The 14,364-nt window shown below is 51.7% G+C and overlaps 1 protein-coding gene across 1 annotated transcript in view; it reads right to left on the bottom strand.

The window, feature by feature from the left end:
• Positions 1–14,364, bottom strand: part of PLXNA2 (plexin A2) — a 205,391-nt gene that overhangs the window by 48,604 nt on the left and 142,423 nt on the right. The window contains exons 10-12 of the mRNA XM_026509048.4: positions 6,952–7,152; positions 5,059–5,155; positions 1,313–1,503 (exon numbers count right to left, since the gene is read on the bottom strand). Of these exons, the coding sequence (XP_026364833.1) occupies positions 1,313–1,503; positions 5,059–5,155; positions 6,952–7,152 (489 nt within the window). The remainder of the gene's footprint in view (positions 1–1,312; positions 1,504–5,058; positions 5,156–6,951; positions 7,153–14,364) is intronic.

Below are 14,364 nucleotides of genomic sequence, written 5' to 3'. Positions count from 1 at the left end.
GGCATCTTCGAGTCCACCCTAGCTACGAAGGTTAGATATCAAGGAAGGGGGAGCACTGCTTCCTGTGCTACGTTACTTGAGCAATTAGAGACTTTATAAATAGTTCTAGAATTCAATAAATCTGAGCTTCAATACCAGCTCTGCCCCTTATCGGCTGTGTGAAGTGGGGCGACCACGCCACTCCTCCGAGCCTCATTTTCTTCATCTGTAAAATGGAGGTGAGAATATTTACCTCCCCCGGTGGTTATGGGACGAAACGAGACGGTGCCAAGGACACTAAATAAACATTAGCTCCCTTTCAAATAACCCATCTGTAGGTTAACAACACTCATTTGATCTTGAGGGCTTTCTTTCTACGGATCTGGAGCTTCAAAAGGATCACAGGATGCTCCAGGAGCTTCTCAATTCTCTGTGACATAGGTGAGAGCCAAAGGTGCTTTCTTTGGCTAGTGAGGAAAATGAGCGGGAAAGAGGGGCAGTGCATCCACTCGGGAAAGAGGCAGAAAAGGAGCAGCCCCGATGCTTTCTTAAATGAGCAGACCACAGCGCTACCTGCCCGTGCCTTTATTCCCAGTCACCACAAGGAACGTGCAATTAGTTTCAAAGCACGAGTGACAGTCGGTGAATAGGGAGCCGCGAAGAGTGATGCACACATAATGCAACCAAAGTTAAATACAACTGTTCCTCTCCCAGGCCATTCAAAACCCGAGCAGCTGCTTTTTCATTCACATCATCTATTCATCTGCCTTTGCAATTTGCTATTCAGGAAACATCATTTTTTTTCCCAGGATAATTAATTACCTATTTCTTTCCATTAAAATGCACAAACAAATTGGGACAGAGAGTAAATTCTGGGAAATGGCACGGTGGCCAATGTAGTGCCTGCCTTTACTTTTTTCTTCCGTGTTCAACTTTGCAACTCGGAGCTAATTGCGGCTCCTGAAATCACATTTCTGCTGAGAAAAGCTAAACCTGCTCTCTGAAATGTTTACCCACCACGCAGCCAATTTCCCGTCCCCACCTGGCTCTGCCGGCCTGGCAGGGAGGCTGGGCTGCCTCGGCCTCCCTTGTGTGCACGCGCCCATACCGACGTGCACGCGCATTCACGCACTGGCCTGAAGACACACATCCGTGCGCTTGTCAATTACACCCGGATGCGGGCCATCGAAGTGCCCAAGAGAGGCTTCCCACACTCCGCATTCAACGTGCACTACACTTAAAATCCTTCCATGTGAACTCCTCTTCCACTGCCCACCCACCCCAGGCCGGCTTCTGGCCACCCCACCCTGTTCAGGGGACTTATGGGACTCACCTCGGTGATTTGGGGGTTGGAGCACTTAACGTTGTGGCTGGACCAGTCAAGCCAGGGGCTGGAGGGGCTGGGACAGTGCGGCTGGAGGGTGCACCTGCGCTCGCCGCTGCACCAGCCGCACTCGAACTTCCGGTCGGCCTTCAGGCAGAGGCCGCAGCTCTCCCGCTGGGCCGCACACTTGTAGAGATGGACTGCAAAGAGAGGGGGTGACACAGAGGGATTGGCGAGCGCTCCACAGGACCGCGCCTCTTCTCGGAGGCATGGCCGGTAATGCCAATGATCGCCATCATCCGTGCAAGAGTAACTGATGGGGAACAAATACTAAATGGAGGCTCTTTGTTGCTGAAAGTTCTTACAGAGAATGCTATTTAAGAGTTCTGGCTCTAGACTGAATTGTTATCAGGGCTTTGATAGTGGCCTCCCTACTCCCTAGCGATGTGACAGGATGTCACCCCCCTGAACCTTGTTTACTAAATCTATGACATGGGGATGATCATTGTTTTTTGGGAGGTTTGAATGAGGTGCTGTGTCTTAAGTGCTCAGCATAGTGCCTGTAACATACCTGATGGGCCACACAGGCTTATTCTCTTTTTTTTTGAGGTCACATGATGTTCTTCTGCACTCTTTCCCACGTGTGGCCCTCATCACAACAGGTAAGGACTGACTTCCTCATTTCAGGTAAAAATGAAGCTCAAAGAGGTATATAATGACTCTTCTTTTTTTTTTTTTTTTTTTAAGATTTTTATTTATTTATTTGAGAGAGAGACAGAGAGAGGACAAGAGTGGGAACGGGCCGAGGGAGAGAGACAAGCAGACTCCCCACTGAGCGGGCTCGATCCCAGGACCCCAAGATCACGACCAGGACCTGAGTTAAGTCAGACGCTTAACTGACTGAGCTACCCAGGCACCTCAATATATAAGGACTCTTGAAGCTTACTAAGGTTCATGCCCCAAGCTAGGATGGTGAAATTCCAGCTCTCTGTGCTGCTAGACCATAGACCTTGAGAAGAGAGAGGCATCCCGCCCGTACACTGGGAACGGGGTGATCTGGGAGAGAGGTCAGCTTGGCTTCAAGAGAGGCCAGGAGGCTGGCAAAGTGAGGGCAGAACAGAGAAGGAGAGAGTCGACACAGTCCTGTTCATGGCCCCCGGAGTGGGGGGGTGACATTCCCATGGAGGACAACCTGGCCACTTAACAGGTCACTTTTAGAGTCTGCAGACGCTTGGCCTTTGCTTTTGTCTCTTACTGACTTAGAAGCCCCGGGCAGGCCAGTCTGCAGAGCTGTGTTTTGGGAGCCGGGGGCTTTGCTGTCGCCTACTGATGTTTTGAATTCAGAATCCTGAGTAGAATTCTCCAGAAGCAGAATACTCAGAGAGTCATTTCCAACTTCTCTGGTCAAGCAGACAGACGCTTTAGGGACTGCGGGGAGGAGGGCACAAGTGCCTGTGCTGGAAATCAGGACAGGCCCAGGGGAGGGGCATTTTTTTTATTCCTCCGGGTCCTCATCCCGTTCCTCTGCTCTGACAAGTGTCCCTCAGTCCCAGCTGCAGGGACTACATTTACACATCCTCATGCCCAGGGCTTCTTGCAGCAGAGGGCAGGAAATGGGGATGGTTAGACGAACAATTACACAGTGAGCATTTGAACACGCACAGACGCTGCACATCTGATACCTCATTTGGTCTTCACGCTCACTCCACGAGGAGAGCGTCCCTGCCCGCACTTCACAGGCAAGGAAACTGGGGTGAAGGCAGGGGCAGTAAGTAGTCTGAGTTCCCCCGTCTATAAGTGGAAACGCCAGGATTTGAACCCTGGTTTCTTGGACTCTAGAACCCAAGTCCATAAACACTGTGGCCGTCTCCACCCAACACGGCGCTCAGCCTCCAGAAACACCTGGGCTCTCGGAGGGACGACCACGGAGATGGTGCTGCCCAAGTGCTCCGAGATGTTGAGTGCCACCAGGGAGGTTCTGACATGACCGCCTGGATGTGGCTGTTCTCTAAGCTCCAGGTGCAAAGGCCACCTCTAGGACTACAGCCCAGATCCTCAGCGGGGAGAATGTCTGTCTCTCAGCAGTGAGGAAATCTGGCCTGGGTATGAAGAGAAAGAGAACAGAAATCTCCCTGGTTCAGTTTCTTTCTCCCAGCCTAAGAGGCATCGATGTCCATGCCAGCGTTCCGGTGGGGGCCTCTGGTCCTCCCTCTGCACCCCTGGGTGACCCTCAGGCTCAGGGAGAAGCTGGGGCAGCCCTAGCTACTTGGAGTAGTGAGATGTGGCTCATGGTGTGAGGAGAGGCGCCTGCAGGGAGGAAGGCTTGACGTCCCCCAGCGGCCCCAGCTGCTGGGGGGACAGTGCTGTGGTCCAGCACAGGAGCTCTGAGATCGGACAGCCTTGGTTCAGATCCTGGCTCTCACTTTCTGATTCAGCCTGGTTTTGTTTTTTTTTTCCTTTCTTTTTTCAGCTTTAGTGAGTTGTAATGGGCAAAAAGAAATCATAAGGTATTTAAAGTATGTACTGTGATGACTGGATACACATATACATCCTGCTAGGGTTCTTCCCATCTAGCCAATTAACGGATCCAGCACTATATATATACAGACATGTAGTGATGAGAAACAGGTATTTAGGTTGTACTCTTTCAGCAGATTGCAAGAATACAGTGTAGTGCCATCAACTACAGACACCGTGGTTTACACCGTGGTTTAATAGATCCTCAGACCTCATCCATCTCACAGCTCAAAGTTTGCATCCTTTTAACAACCTCTTTATTCCCCCTCCGACCCCCAGCAACCACTTTTCTGGGCTCTGTAGGAGTTTGACTTTTTTTTTTTTTTTTTTTTTTTTAAGATTCCACATATTTGTCTTAACAGGCGGGAGCACCTGGTGAATTTGCAAGTCACCCTGTGCCAGGGCCAACGCTAACCTGTGCACGGTTCCGATTTCAGTATATGGGTGGCTGAAGCGAGCACTCTTGGTCCGTTCCTTAACCTCTGTGGGTCCCGATCTCCTTACCCATAAAATGAGACTACTACTCGTACATACCTCTCAGGGTTGTTACGCGGATTAAGGAAAATAATGTCAGAAAATCACTGAGTGGCCGCCTGCCCGCAGGCAGAGCCCATCACAAGGGAGATGGGATTGTCACTCCGAGAGCAGAGTGGCACGTTGATATTTGCCGCTCGGAGGGTAACGCCTACCTGGCATGTGCGAGGAGCTGCACGTGAGTTTGGAGGACGAGGAAGAAGGAGCGTCCCTCTGGGCTCAGCCCAGCTCCTGGCTGAGCTTCGCTGCAAGAGCCGTGGGCCTGCGTGCTCCCGCTCGTCCCTCCTCCCCGCCCTGGGGCCAGGGGCACAACCGCACAAACCTTCTTTGTGCGGCGGCCAGACAAGGACAGGGGAGTCAGACCCTAACTGGAAACAGAATGTCTACGTCCCCGGAAACCGGCAGGACATTCCTGCTGCTGCCTTCCTAGGACAGGTTCTTCAGACACTTCAAAGTCTCGGGGAGCCAAAGAAAAATGTGGCGAGCCGGCAGCCGCCTGGCGGATGCTCTGGTTGCAATAAAACAGGGCTCCCGACAGGACTCCTTTGATGGCTCCAAATGTTGCTCTAGGATCCTCTGAAGAGTTCCGCTGACGGAGGGAGTGTATTATTCATGGCACAGCGGCTGGCCGGCTCTGATCCCTCCGCCCCAGTCTTTCCCGGGGTCACGGAAAGATCAAAACTCTACCCGGAAGTCCTGCTCACCTTTCAGGTCCTGCGGGTTGTCGATGATGAAATTCCCATTCCACACCACGGCGAAGTCCACGGCCAGGTTGCTGATGTCCATCCCGTCGTACTGGTACTGCGGGGAGAGGGGCGGAGGGCACAGGCTCGTGAGGCTCCCTATCACCGGGGGTCAGGGATGCTGCTGGCATCTCGGGGGGCTAGGACTACAGCAGGAGAGAAACCAGGGTCTCTGGCTCCCTCTGGGCTGAGAAAGGAGCAGAGGGAGAATCAAGAGAACCCCATTTGCTGCTCAAGTTAATGTCTCTGGCGCCCTCCCCCTGACTCCCAGTCACTAACGCCAAGGGGATCCCGCCCAAACCCCTTAGTGTGGTGCTCAGTGCCTCCTGTAATCCAAATCTAAGCCCATTTCTCCAACCTTCTCTGCCACTGCCCTCCTACGGAAAGCTCTGAATCCACCTGTCTCCAGACACATCTGCCCGAGCCCCTCTCTGCCTCCGTTCAACTCACATCTCCTAAGGAATACCTCTCTCTCCCTACAGCCTTCACCCTCCAACCTGCCTGTGTTCTTCCAGTCCAGCTCAGACTCACCTTCCCCCGGGGCCCCGGGGCGTCTCCTCTGACGTCCCTGCTGGCCCTCCCCCAAGCTCTCTGGCCCTGAGCATTGCCAGTTTCTGTCTCTCACTTCCTGAGAGCCGCTCCGCATCTTTTCACATACAAGTCCAGTCTCTCTAGCAAGTGCACGTCCTGCTGTGTGACCCCCCCCAGAGCACTGAGCAGAGCATATGCACTACAAACAGGGCTGCAGCGGCTGGCTGGTGGGCTGGGCGCTGCAGGGCTCCTCTGGCTATGCGCGTGAGCTTTACTTTGGCCAACAGTCCATTAGGGAAAGAGCTCAGGGCCTCTGGTCACAGATCTGACCAGGCCGACCATGAAAGGCCTCAAGCTGTGGCCAGGAGTCCACTCTCTCTCCCATGCTGGTCCCCCAGAGGACCCGCAAGCCCTGCACACACTTCAGAAATAGGCCCTCTGGTGGCCCAGCGCCTGCCCCTCTGCGAAGAAGGCCTCTGGGAATCCCCTCCTGAGAGACCTGGCCCGCCCCAGCCACTGAGCTCTCAGGGCAGGCCGTGTTACTGTCCTCCCTCCTGCCCCCGGCCCTTCCGGCCCGCTTCCTCCCTTTGTCCTGTTGCATTTCTTTCTCATCCCACCTTCGCTTATGCTTGGCGGCCTTCCACTGATTACAAATTCTATCAAGCGCCTGTGACCTGGGAATCTGACAGCCCCCTGATAAGAAGCCCAGATTCTCTTTATCTCTCCCAGGCGAATTAGCTTCCCTCAACACCTTTGTCACATCTCTCCCCATCTCCAGCTGACCCCCCATAGTCAGAGACAGGAGTTGGCAGATAAAAAGATCTTCTCTGGGCTAGTATTATAATTAAACACCTCGTGCTTTCTGTCTGGTGTGCAGGACTGCTTCAACCCTTGCCGCTCTCGAAATTCACTGCTCCCTCCATCTCCCCTCCTACCTCCCCTCACTCCATTCTACTTCTGCTGAGCTCCTGGCCCGCTTTTCTCTGGTTGATGCCTAAATGGCGATGGGGGTTTGTGGTGGAGTCCACAGGCTTTGGCTGCAATTGTCATTGGAGGCCAAGAGGTCTCTTTAAACTCAGAAAGAGCACAAAGCTCTCAACTGCTGCCAGAGGGTCCTCACGACCTTTGGCCCCTCTGTCACCACGAACCCGCTCTGCTCTGGTTGATAGGTGCTGGGTGCATGCACCCTCCTCTGTCCCCAGGGATGTGGGGACAGCCTGTGCACCTGGAGGGTTCTGGGAACTGGGGCAGCTCAGGCTCGGGCCTTGGCACGGGTGTGAGAGAGAGCCCGGCTGCAGGCAGGGCAGGCGTGAGTCCGCTCACCGAACTGTTCTGGCACTGGACGCTGGAGCTGTTGAAACGCAGGGCGGGCACGCGGTGGACCGCCCCCTGGATGTTGAGGACACACTCATAGCCTCGCTGGCCCGACTGAGGCTGGGGCAGGTTCCGAGCCTTCAGAGTGATGGGCTTTACCTCTCCGACTGGTATCAGGATTTCCTCTGTGGGCACCAGCTGGGGACAGTCCTGGGGGAGCAAGCAGAGAGACGCCATCTGTCCTGACTCACCTCGACTGGGGCAGGGGGCAGGACCCAGGTGCCCAGCCAGACCCTCTTGTACCCCAGTGGGCTGCCCATGAGAAGGAGACACCTCGTATAAGGGGCATGGGGGAGTCAGCAGGGCGAATGAAGCCCATCTCTTAGTTCCCAGGGCTTTGATATTGTCATCCCCAGCCCGCACGTTGTCCCGGATCTGGTGTGCATGTTACAGTTTCGGAATTAATTTCCAAGCACCCGCGTGGCAGGCTGCGGATTTTATCTCCTGCCACACAGGATAAAAGAGGCCCCTGTGTGTCCCTGTCCCCAACCTGGAACGCCCGCCTCTCAGCTGCACCCCCACCCCAGCTCCTGTCCCCCTCGCACCGTCCAGCCGGAGGCATTCCGTTATCGACAGCTTCAGCTTCCCACTCTGGCTGAGTCGGCCTTTCCAGGAGGGGGATCAGCCCTCCCAGCAACGCTCTAAACACTTGCTCTGGCTTTTTATCTCATTTCATTACCAGGCCCTGCGTGAATGCCATGTTGCTTCGGAAAACAAAACCGAAACAAGAAAGTCTTGGTGGGGAGGGGCTGTGGGAAGGACCAGGAGAGCCCAAGGAGATGAGGGAGCCAGACTGATTTTTGTGAGTTCTATTCCTAGATGTTGCTTCTCTCCCGAAGGTCATGTTGCCACCTTCCCACAGCTCCGATCCCCTGACCACTCTCTCCCTTGTGGGGAGGACAGAGCCCAGGAGCCTCCGGCAGTGAGGACGGTAAGGGCCAGCCACCTCCACATGCGATCATTTTCTGACTCCAGGGACCAACGAGGGACATTCTTGAGGGAGGCACCTGGCTCCCCATCCCCTTCCCCTCTGCAGTGGTCTCAGGGAGCATTTGGGCACATGTGGGACTTAATGTCGCTATCCTGCTGAGGCGTGCTACTGGCGTTTAGTGCCCTGGGGCCAGAGCTGCTGAACTTCCTGCAAGGTGTGGAACAGTCTTGAACAAGGAAGAGTGTCCCCATCCCAGTGCTAAAGGCGCTCCCTGGTAGGAAGCCTTTCAGGACCCAGGCAGTGTTGAGCAAGGAACAGCCTTAGCTTCAGAAATGGGAGGAGACCTAGGGGACCTCAGGGGGTGCTGAGGCAGTCGCTTCTCTCCTCTGGGCCTCAAGTACAAGCCCTCACTACCTGGCCTCTGCCTCCTTCTTACCTGGGGGCTCTCATGACTCCAGCTCCAGCCATCCGGGACTTCTGGTGAGGTCTGAGGGGCTGTGTCCCCAACTCATGGGCCTCTGGTCCCTTGAAGATGCTTTTCTCTCTACCAGAAACGCTCACTGCCACCTCCTGCCCCCCTTCGATCTCCTGGCCCCTGCCTCAGCCCCTCTGTAGCTGAATGGCTCGTAATTAGGGTTCAAATTCAGCTCTGCAGCTCCTTTTCTAGAAAGCTGTCCCTGACCCTTTCCCTGCCCTGGCCTTCAAGAGGGGTTACAGATATTCTCCCATGATTGTATTTAGCTCTCGGAATTGAGATTTCCTGTTGACTCATTGTCCTCATTGGTGTGGGCCTGGAGGATTTCATTCACCTCAGTATCCCTGGTCTGTATCCCAGCTCCTGGCACGTAGCGGACACTTGGTCATTGCTCGTGGGAGGGTAAAATGAAAATGAGAAAAGGAAACGACAGATGAAAAGATCACAAACTTTCTTTCCACCTCCGGCTTCCTACATTCTTCAGAGATGAGGGTAGAGCCCTGCTTTCTGGACACCAAGAGACCTGAGAAGCAGTCTGATTTCCAAAGCTGGGGCTGGGAATGGTCACTGTTTCTGGACTCACATGATTCCTAAGTGGCCCTGTCCAAATCTAGTAAGGAATCCCGAGAATGTAAGAAACCCTGGCAAAATTTTCCACAGAAGCTAACTAAGCAGGACCTGGATGAACTTCTGGGGTCACCGGTGCCCTCTGTCACCTGTAGGCTAACTGCATGTGAGGACACCTAGCAGACAAGGTCCCTACAAGAGACAGGATCATAAAGCAACCCCAGAGCAGATGGGTCCCCTGTTTAGAAGCCAGTCACTCCAGCTGCCAACTCATAAACGTGCTCTTTACAGCACTTTTCCTTTCGTGCCCTGAGGGCATGCTTGACAGAGTCTTTCATATATTTATAGCCAAGAAAAAAATGAACACCACTTTAGGGAAACCCAGGCATCCCCAGGAAAAGGAGATACTACTTCCTGTCGGTGGCTAAAAAATCCCCATCGGGTCTAATAAATTAAAATTTTAATTTAGACTAGAAATAAGGCTGAGGTATAATGAGGGTGTGTGTGTGTGTGTGTGTGTGTGTCTCAGACAGAGAGAATAAATTTTCAGACACAGAACTAGTTGCTACATTGTAAGTGATGACTAGTTGTTTTTCATCTCTAATGACCTCAGAGAATAAATTCAAATTTTAGCAGCACAGTCTTAAAGATGTGTTTCTGGAAGTATGATGTCCTGCGTTAGTAAACAAGATTGTAGAATCCTCTTAACCTCGACAAATTTACATATATGTAACATGTATACTTATATAGATGTTTATTGTATTACATATATATTTACATATAATACACACACACACACACACACGCACACCCTCATCTTTCTGTCTGGGTTAAGTCTGGTCCAACCTGGAGGTTGGAGAATCATAAGAAGACAGTTTATGAGTACTCCTTTGGAGTTTTTTGTTTTTTGTTTTTTCTTTTCTTAAGGGATTCTAAAATTTTAGAAAAGAGTCCCATGGTCTGTTATTTCAGACCTTCTGGGACTAAATTTAAAGACAACGATTAGGGGCTTCCCAAATGTCTAAACAGGCTTTAAGATTGCCTCAGTAGAAACAGATGTCTTATCTTTTGCTTGCTTGCTTTTGTTTTTTGGGGGGGTTTTTTTTGGTTTGGTTTGGTTTTTTGCTATTTCAAGCCACACAGAGTAGGATTCTTTCTTTTATTCTCTAGGGTGAAGGGAAGAAGGGGTTGGGGGGCAAGTACACTGTCTTCTCCTTCGGAAAGAGGGGAAGATACAGAAGCCTTGGGTTGTGAGTAGCTCCGGTGATTACGTTACCGAGGAAGCAGTGCATCCTGGGTAGCGAAGGCATAGTGCGGGCTGAGGGCAGGTGCGGGAAAGCCAGCAGCCCAGGAAACCGCCAAGTTGTGGGAACTTCAACGCCTCAGGGCCTTGAGGAAGGCATTGGGTTTCATCAGATACAATGAGGCCACTTGCAACCCAATTGTTTCTGTGAGCACGCACACACGCGCACACACGCGCGCGCGCGCGCACACACACACACACACACACACACACACACACACACACACGGTTGCTGTCCTAAGAAAAAGGGCGCAAATATTCACGCTATGCTTTTCCTGCAGAATGTTAACACGGTTATTCGTGTTAAAATGCCCATCACTGCTGCTGGTCTCCACTGTCGTTAGGTCATCTTACTCCTCTGTCTCTAGGCCAGCTGGCAGCAGGATCACCTCCTTGGCAGCAATCTGAGTTTCTGTCAAGATGAACAGATGTCCTATTTGGGACTATCCCGGGGCGGGGGTAGGCTGGGGAGGAGGAGTCATGGCTCCGGGGCGGGCAGGACCCTGGCGTGGGAGCGCCTCGAGGCTGGCAGCCGCATCTCCCACCCCGTAGAGCTGTGCTTCTCAGCAACGGGGACACTTCGGCCCTGGGAAGCGACTTCTCCCATGTGGAAATGGCATTATCTTCACCCACTGGACTTCAAAGAGAGAGAGCAGCCAGGATCCTGGGAAGCTAATCGGATTTATTTGGTTCTATCTTTCCCCTGGGACGGGACGTAAAGAAGATATTTATGTATCTACATCTCACTAGGCCTGGTTTAGCCATGGAGGGAGATGAGCTTTCAGAGCTGAAAGCTATACATACTCCTGCACACGCCTGCTTGCTAACACCGTGTCACAGCTTGATCCGGCCCAGGGAGGCAGAGATTTGGGGGGCCCCATCAGAGATCGGCTGTGCTCTGCGCAGTGGAAAGCTTTGGCTCATAACCTTAAAAGAGCTCAAGAGATGGTTCAGTTGAAATTCCATTTCCTCATGGATAAAATGGGGCCAGAAATATCTGAAAGCCCTAGGTGGGTTGAAGGAGGCCTACGAAAGGATGTTGTAAATGGCAATAAACTGGATTAACAACACGAATATCACTGCGTATTTCTTGGATGTGCATGTGTGTGTGGAAAGGCAGGATCAGAGGACGTCGGCTCACTCACAGTCAGCCTGGGGACATTTACTCTGAGTCACGCGGTCCGCATGTATGTGAAGATCTTAGGAAAATGGCTTAACTTACTTAACCCCCAGTTTACTCATCTGTAATAGAATCCATTTCATAGAGTAGACTAAATGAGATTTTACAGATATATATACACATATATATATAATGTTGCATATATAATAAGCACTCGATAAATGTTCACTACCAGTACTTTTGTTTTGAATTAGGTACTTTCTTGTCAAGCCTAAGCATGGACTCGGTCCATCAGACCTCCGGAAATAAGTAGGCAGGTTCACCTCATGTGCTGGCTGGCCGTGTATCTGCAAGTGGGACTACTAACCCAGCTTCCACGGGCAGCCTCCCATCTGGGGAGATTTGTACCAGTCCCTGCACACCCTGAACCCTCACAACCAAAGAGCATAAAGCCAAATTGGGATCTGGCCGACAAGTGTGGCTGTGGCCATGGAGACAAGCAAGCTAACTGGCTCTGATTTTCTGCAGAAAGCATACTGTACTCAGCTCTTTTGGATGCCTGAGTTCTCTGTAGCCTTGGGCAAAAAACCTAAATTTTTAGCATCTTGGTTACTACATGTGTCAAAAATGAATTATGTGACACTGCAGGCCTGTTTCGAGAATCAATTGAGATGCCACACGTCCATGACTCTCAATCTCTAGGCTCATTTGGGATGGGGCTTGAGAATTTGGAATTTTTTTTAAGATTTTATTTTATTTATGAGAGAGAGAGAGAGAGAAAGATCACAGAAGCAGAGGGAGAGGGAGAAGCAGGCTCCCGCTGAGCAGGGAGCCCAATGTGGGGCTCGATCCCAGGACCCTGAGATCATGACCTGAGCTGAAGGCAGATGCTTAACCGACTGAGCCACCCAGGCGCCCTGAGAACTGAATTTCTAACAAGTACCCAGGTGATGCTCATGCTGCTGGTCCCCCTACCCTGACATACATGCTTCAAGAACTCTTGTCATAGGTGAGAGGATTACAAATGTGTGATACATTAACGTTTCCTATACATCAACAGAGCTAATCGGTTATATATTGTTTTGAGGAAGTAGAAATACAATTTTGATTCAAAGTTAGGGGCCCTTACTGGAAGTATAAAAGAGATATTCTAGGACCCCCAAAGAGGCACCTAAGGGATTTCCAGTCCCCAAAAAACCTAAAGACATCAGATCAGACTCCAAATACAGTTAGGGAAACCTCACCCAAGCTGGACGTGTGCACTTTTGCTGTTGCCCACATTTTCAGGAATGGGGCTCCCCAGAAGCAGAGCTTTGGACAGAAAAGAGCAGGGCTGAGAGCTATTTGCTGGGAAGGGATGTGTGAATGGCTGTGGCCAAGAGCTCTGGCAGTATTTGAGGCAGCCGAGGAAGTGGCTCTCACAAGCTTGCTGGAACCTGAACCTATTTTCTTTCCTGAGCGAAGTCAGGAGCCGGACGTAGACCGGGCTTCCACCCCGGCCTCCAGAGAGCCAAGCCCGGGCCCGCATCAGGGGCCTGCACTCATCAGCAGTAAGAGAATGGGAGTCGGGCCAGGGCCACTCAGGAGAGGCGGGGACAGCTCGGGGACAAAGGGTACTCTCCATCCCAAGCCACAGACATTCAGGAAAGAAAGTGAAACTAATAGGAGGTAAGAAGCCTTTGGGGTCCCCCCCAGGGCTCCTTTGGTATCCATTCAATCCCGAGTGGCCGGGTGGCAAGAGCTTCTCTCAGGCCCAGCTCTCTGGAACATTTCAGTCTCTCCCCCGTGGCTGAGAGGGAGCCGTGTTCCAGTGACTTCTAAAGGGCACGAGGGAGGCCGGCATGTTTCCAATTAGCCTTCTGGCCTCCACAGCCCGGTACAGTTTATTTGTCTTGCTCTGTGTGCCGCTCCTCCTGCCCTCACTCCCAGCTGCAAGCAGGCTTGGCTTTGGGTTTCTCTCGGCCCGAGGGGGAGCCCCTGGGAGAAAACGAGGCAGCTGCTCTTTCTCCTCTAGGTCTGCACTTCTCTCTCTCTCTCTCTCTCTCTGTTTTGTGGTCTGCCTCGCTTTATTTTATTGAGGAACTTAGAGGTTTAGAAGTGGCCCATGTGAAGACGGGTGTCTGAGACCCTTTATCGCCGTCTTCTCACGGCCACGCCTTTGCCTCTGAGCTGCCCCGTCTGTGGCTTCTGCTGTTCCTGGTCGGCCTCGCCTCCCTTTCTTCCATCGACTTGCTAGCTGGGTTAACCACCCTCTGCTCCAGACCCGCAGCCCTTGGATCCTTTCCTCTGAGTAAGAAGACTGGCCTGAAAGCAGTTCCATACTCTTGCAGGATCCCAGGGCTGGGATTAATTGCCAGTGTCCGCTAAGACCAGGGTAGAACTTTCAGGCTAGCTACGTCAAAGCACACCAACTGGCTGGAGGGAAATCTTTTTCTGAAAGGTTTTCTGGGCGCTAGATAACAGGTTCCATCACCCTGGGGCACCTGCAGATGGCCTGTCTTAAATACCACCTGTGGGTACCATCCATGTTTCTCTCTTTCAAGATGGGCACAGTCCCTTTCTGTGGCTGAATATAACACGTATTATTGCAGAAACTCAGAAAAATTCAAGGCCATGGGTGTGTGTTTGAGAAACAGTTCAAGGCTTACTATATTCTTATTATTTTTTAAGCTTTTTGAGGTATAATTGACAAATGAAATTGTAAGATATTTCAAGTATGTATCATGATGATTTGAAATATGTATATCAAGGTCTACTTTCTTATGTTTATTCATGGAGGCAACGAGCACTTCTAACAAAATTAGGAGACACAGAAGACTCTATTTCTTTTTTGTTTTTCCCCATAAGACTCTATTTCTTGAAATCATGGACAAGTATATCCAAGGAACCCTTCCCATCAATGGCACTTGGGTAAAGTGGCCATTGCATCATTCTTTCACGCATGCATTCTGCAAACATTCACTGAA

The sequence above is a fragment of the Ursus arctos genome, unplaced genomic scaffold (genome assembly GCF_023065955.2).
Source record: "Ursus arctos isolate Adak ecotype North America unplaced genomic scaffold, UrsArc2.0 scaffold_2, whole genome shotgun sequence".
NCBI lineage: Eukaryota > Metazoa > Chordata > Mammalia > Carnivora > Ursidae > Ursus > Ursus arctos.
Note: the sequence above shows the minus strand (reverse complement) of the source record. Positions and strands in the feature narration are given on the sequence as shown.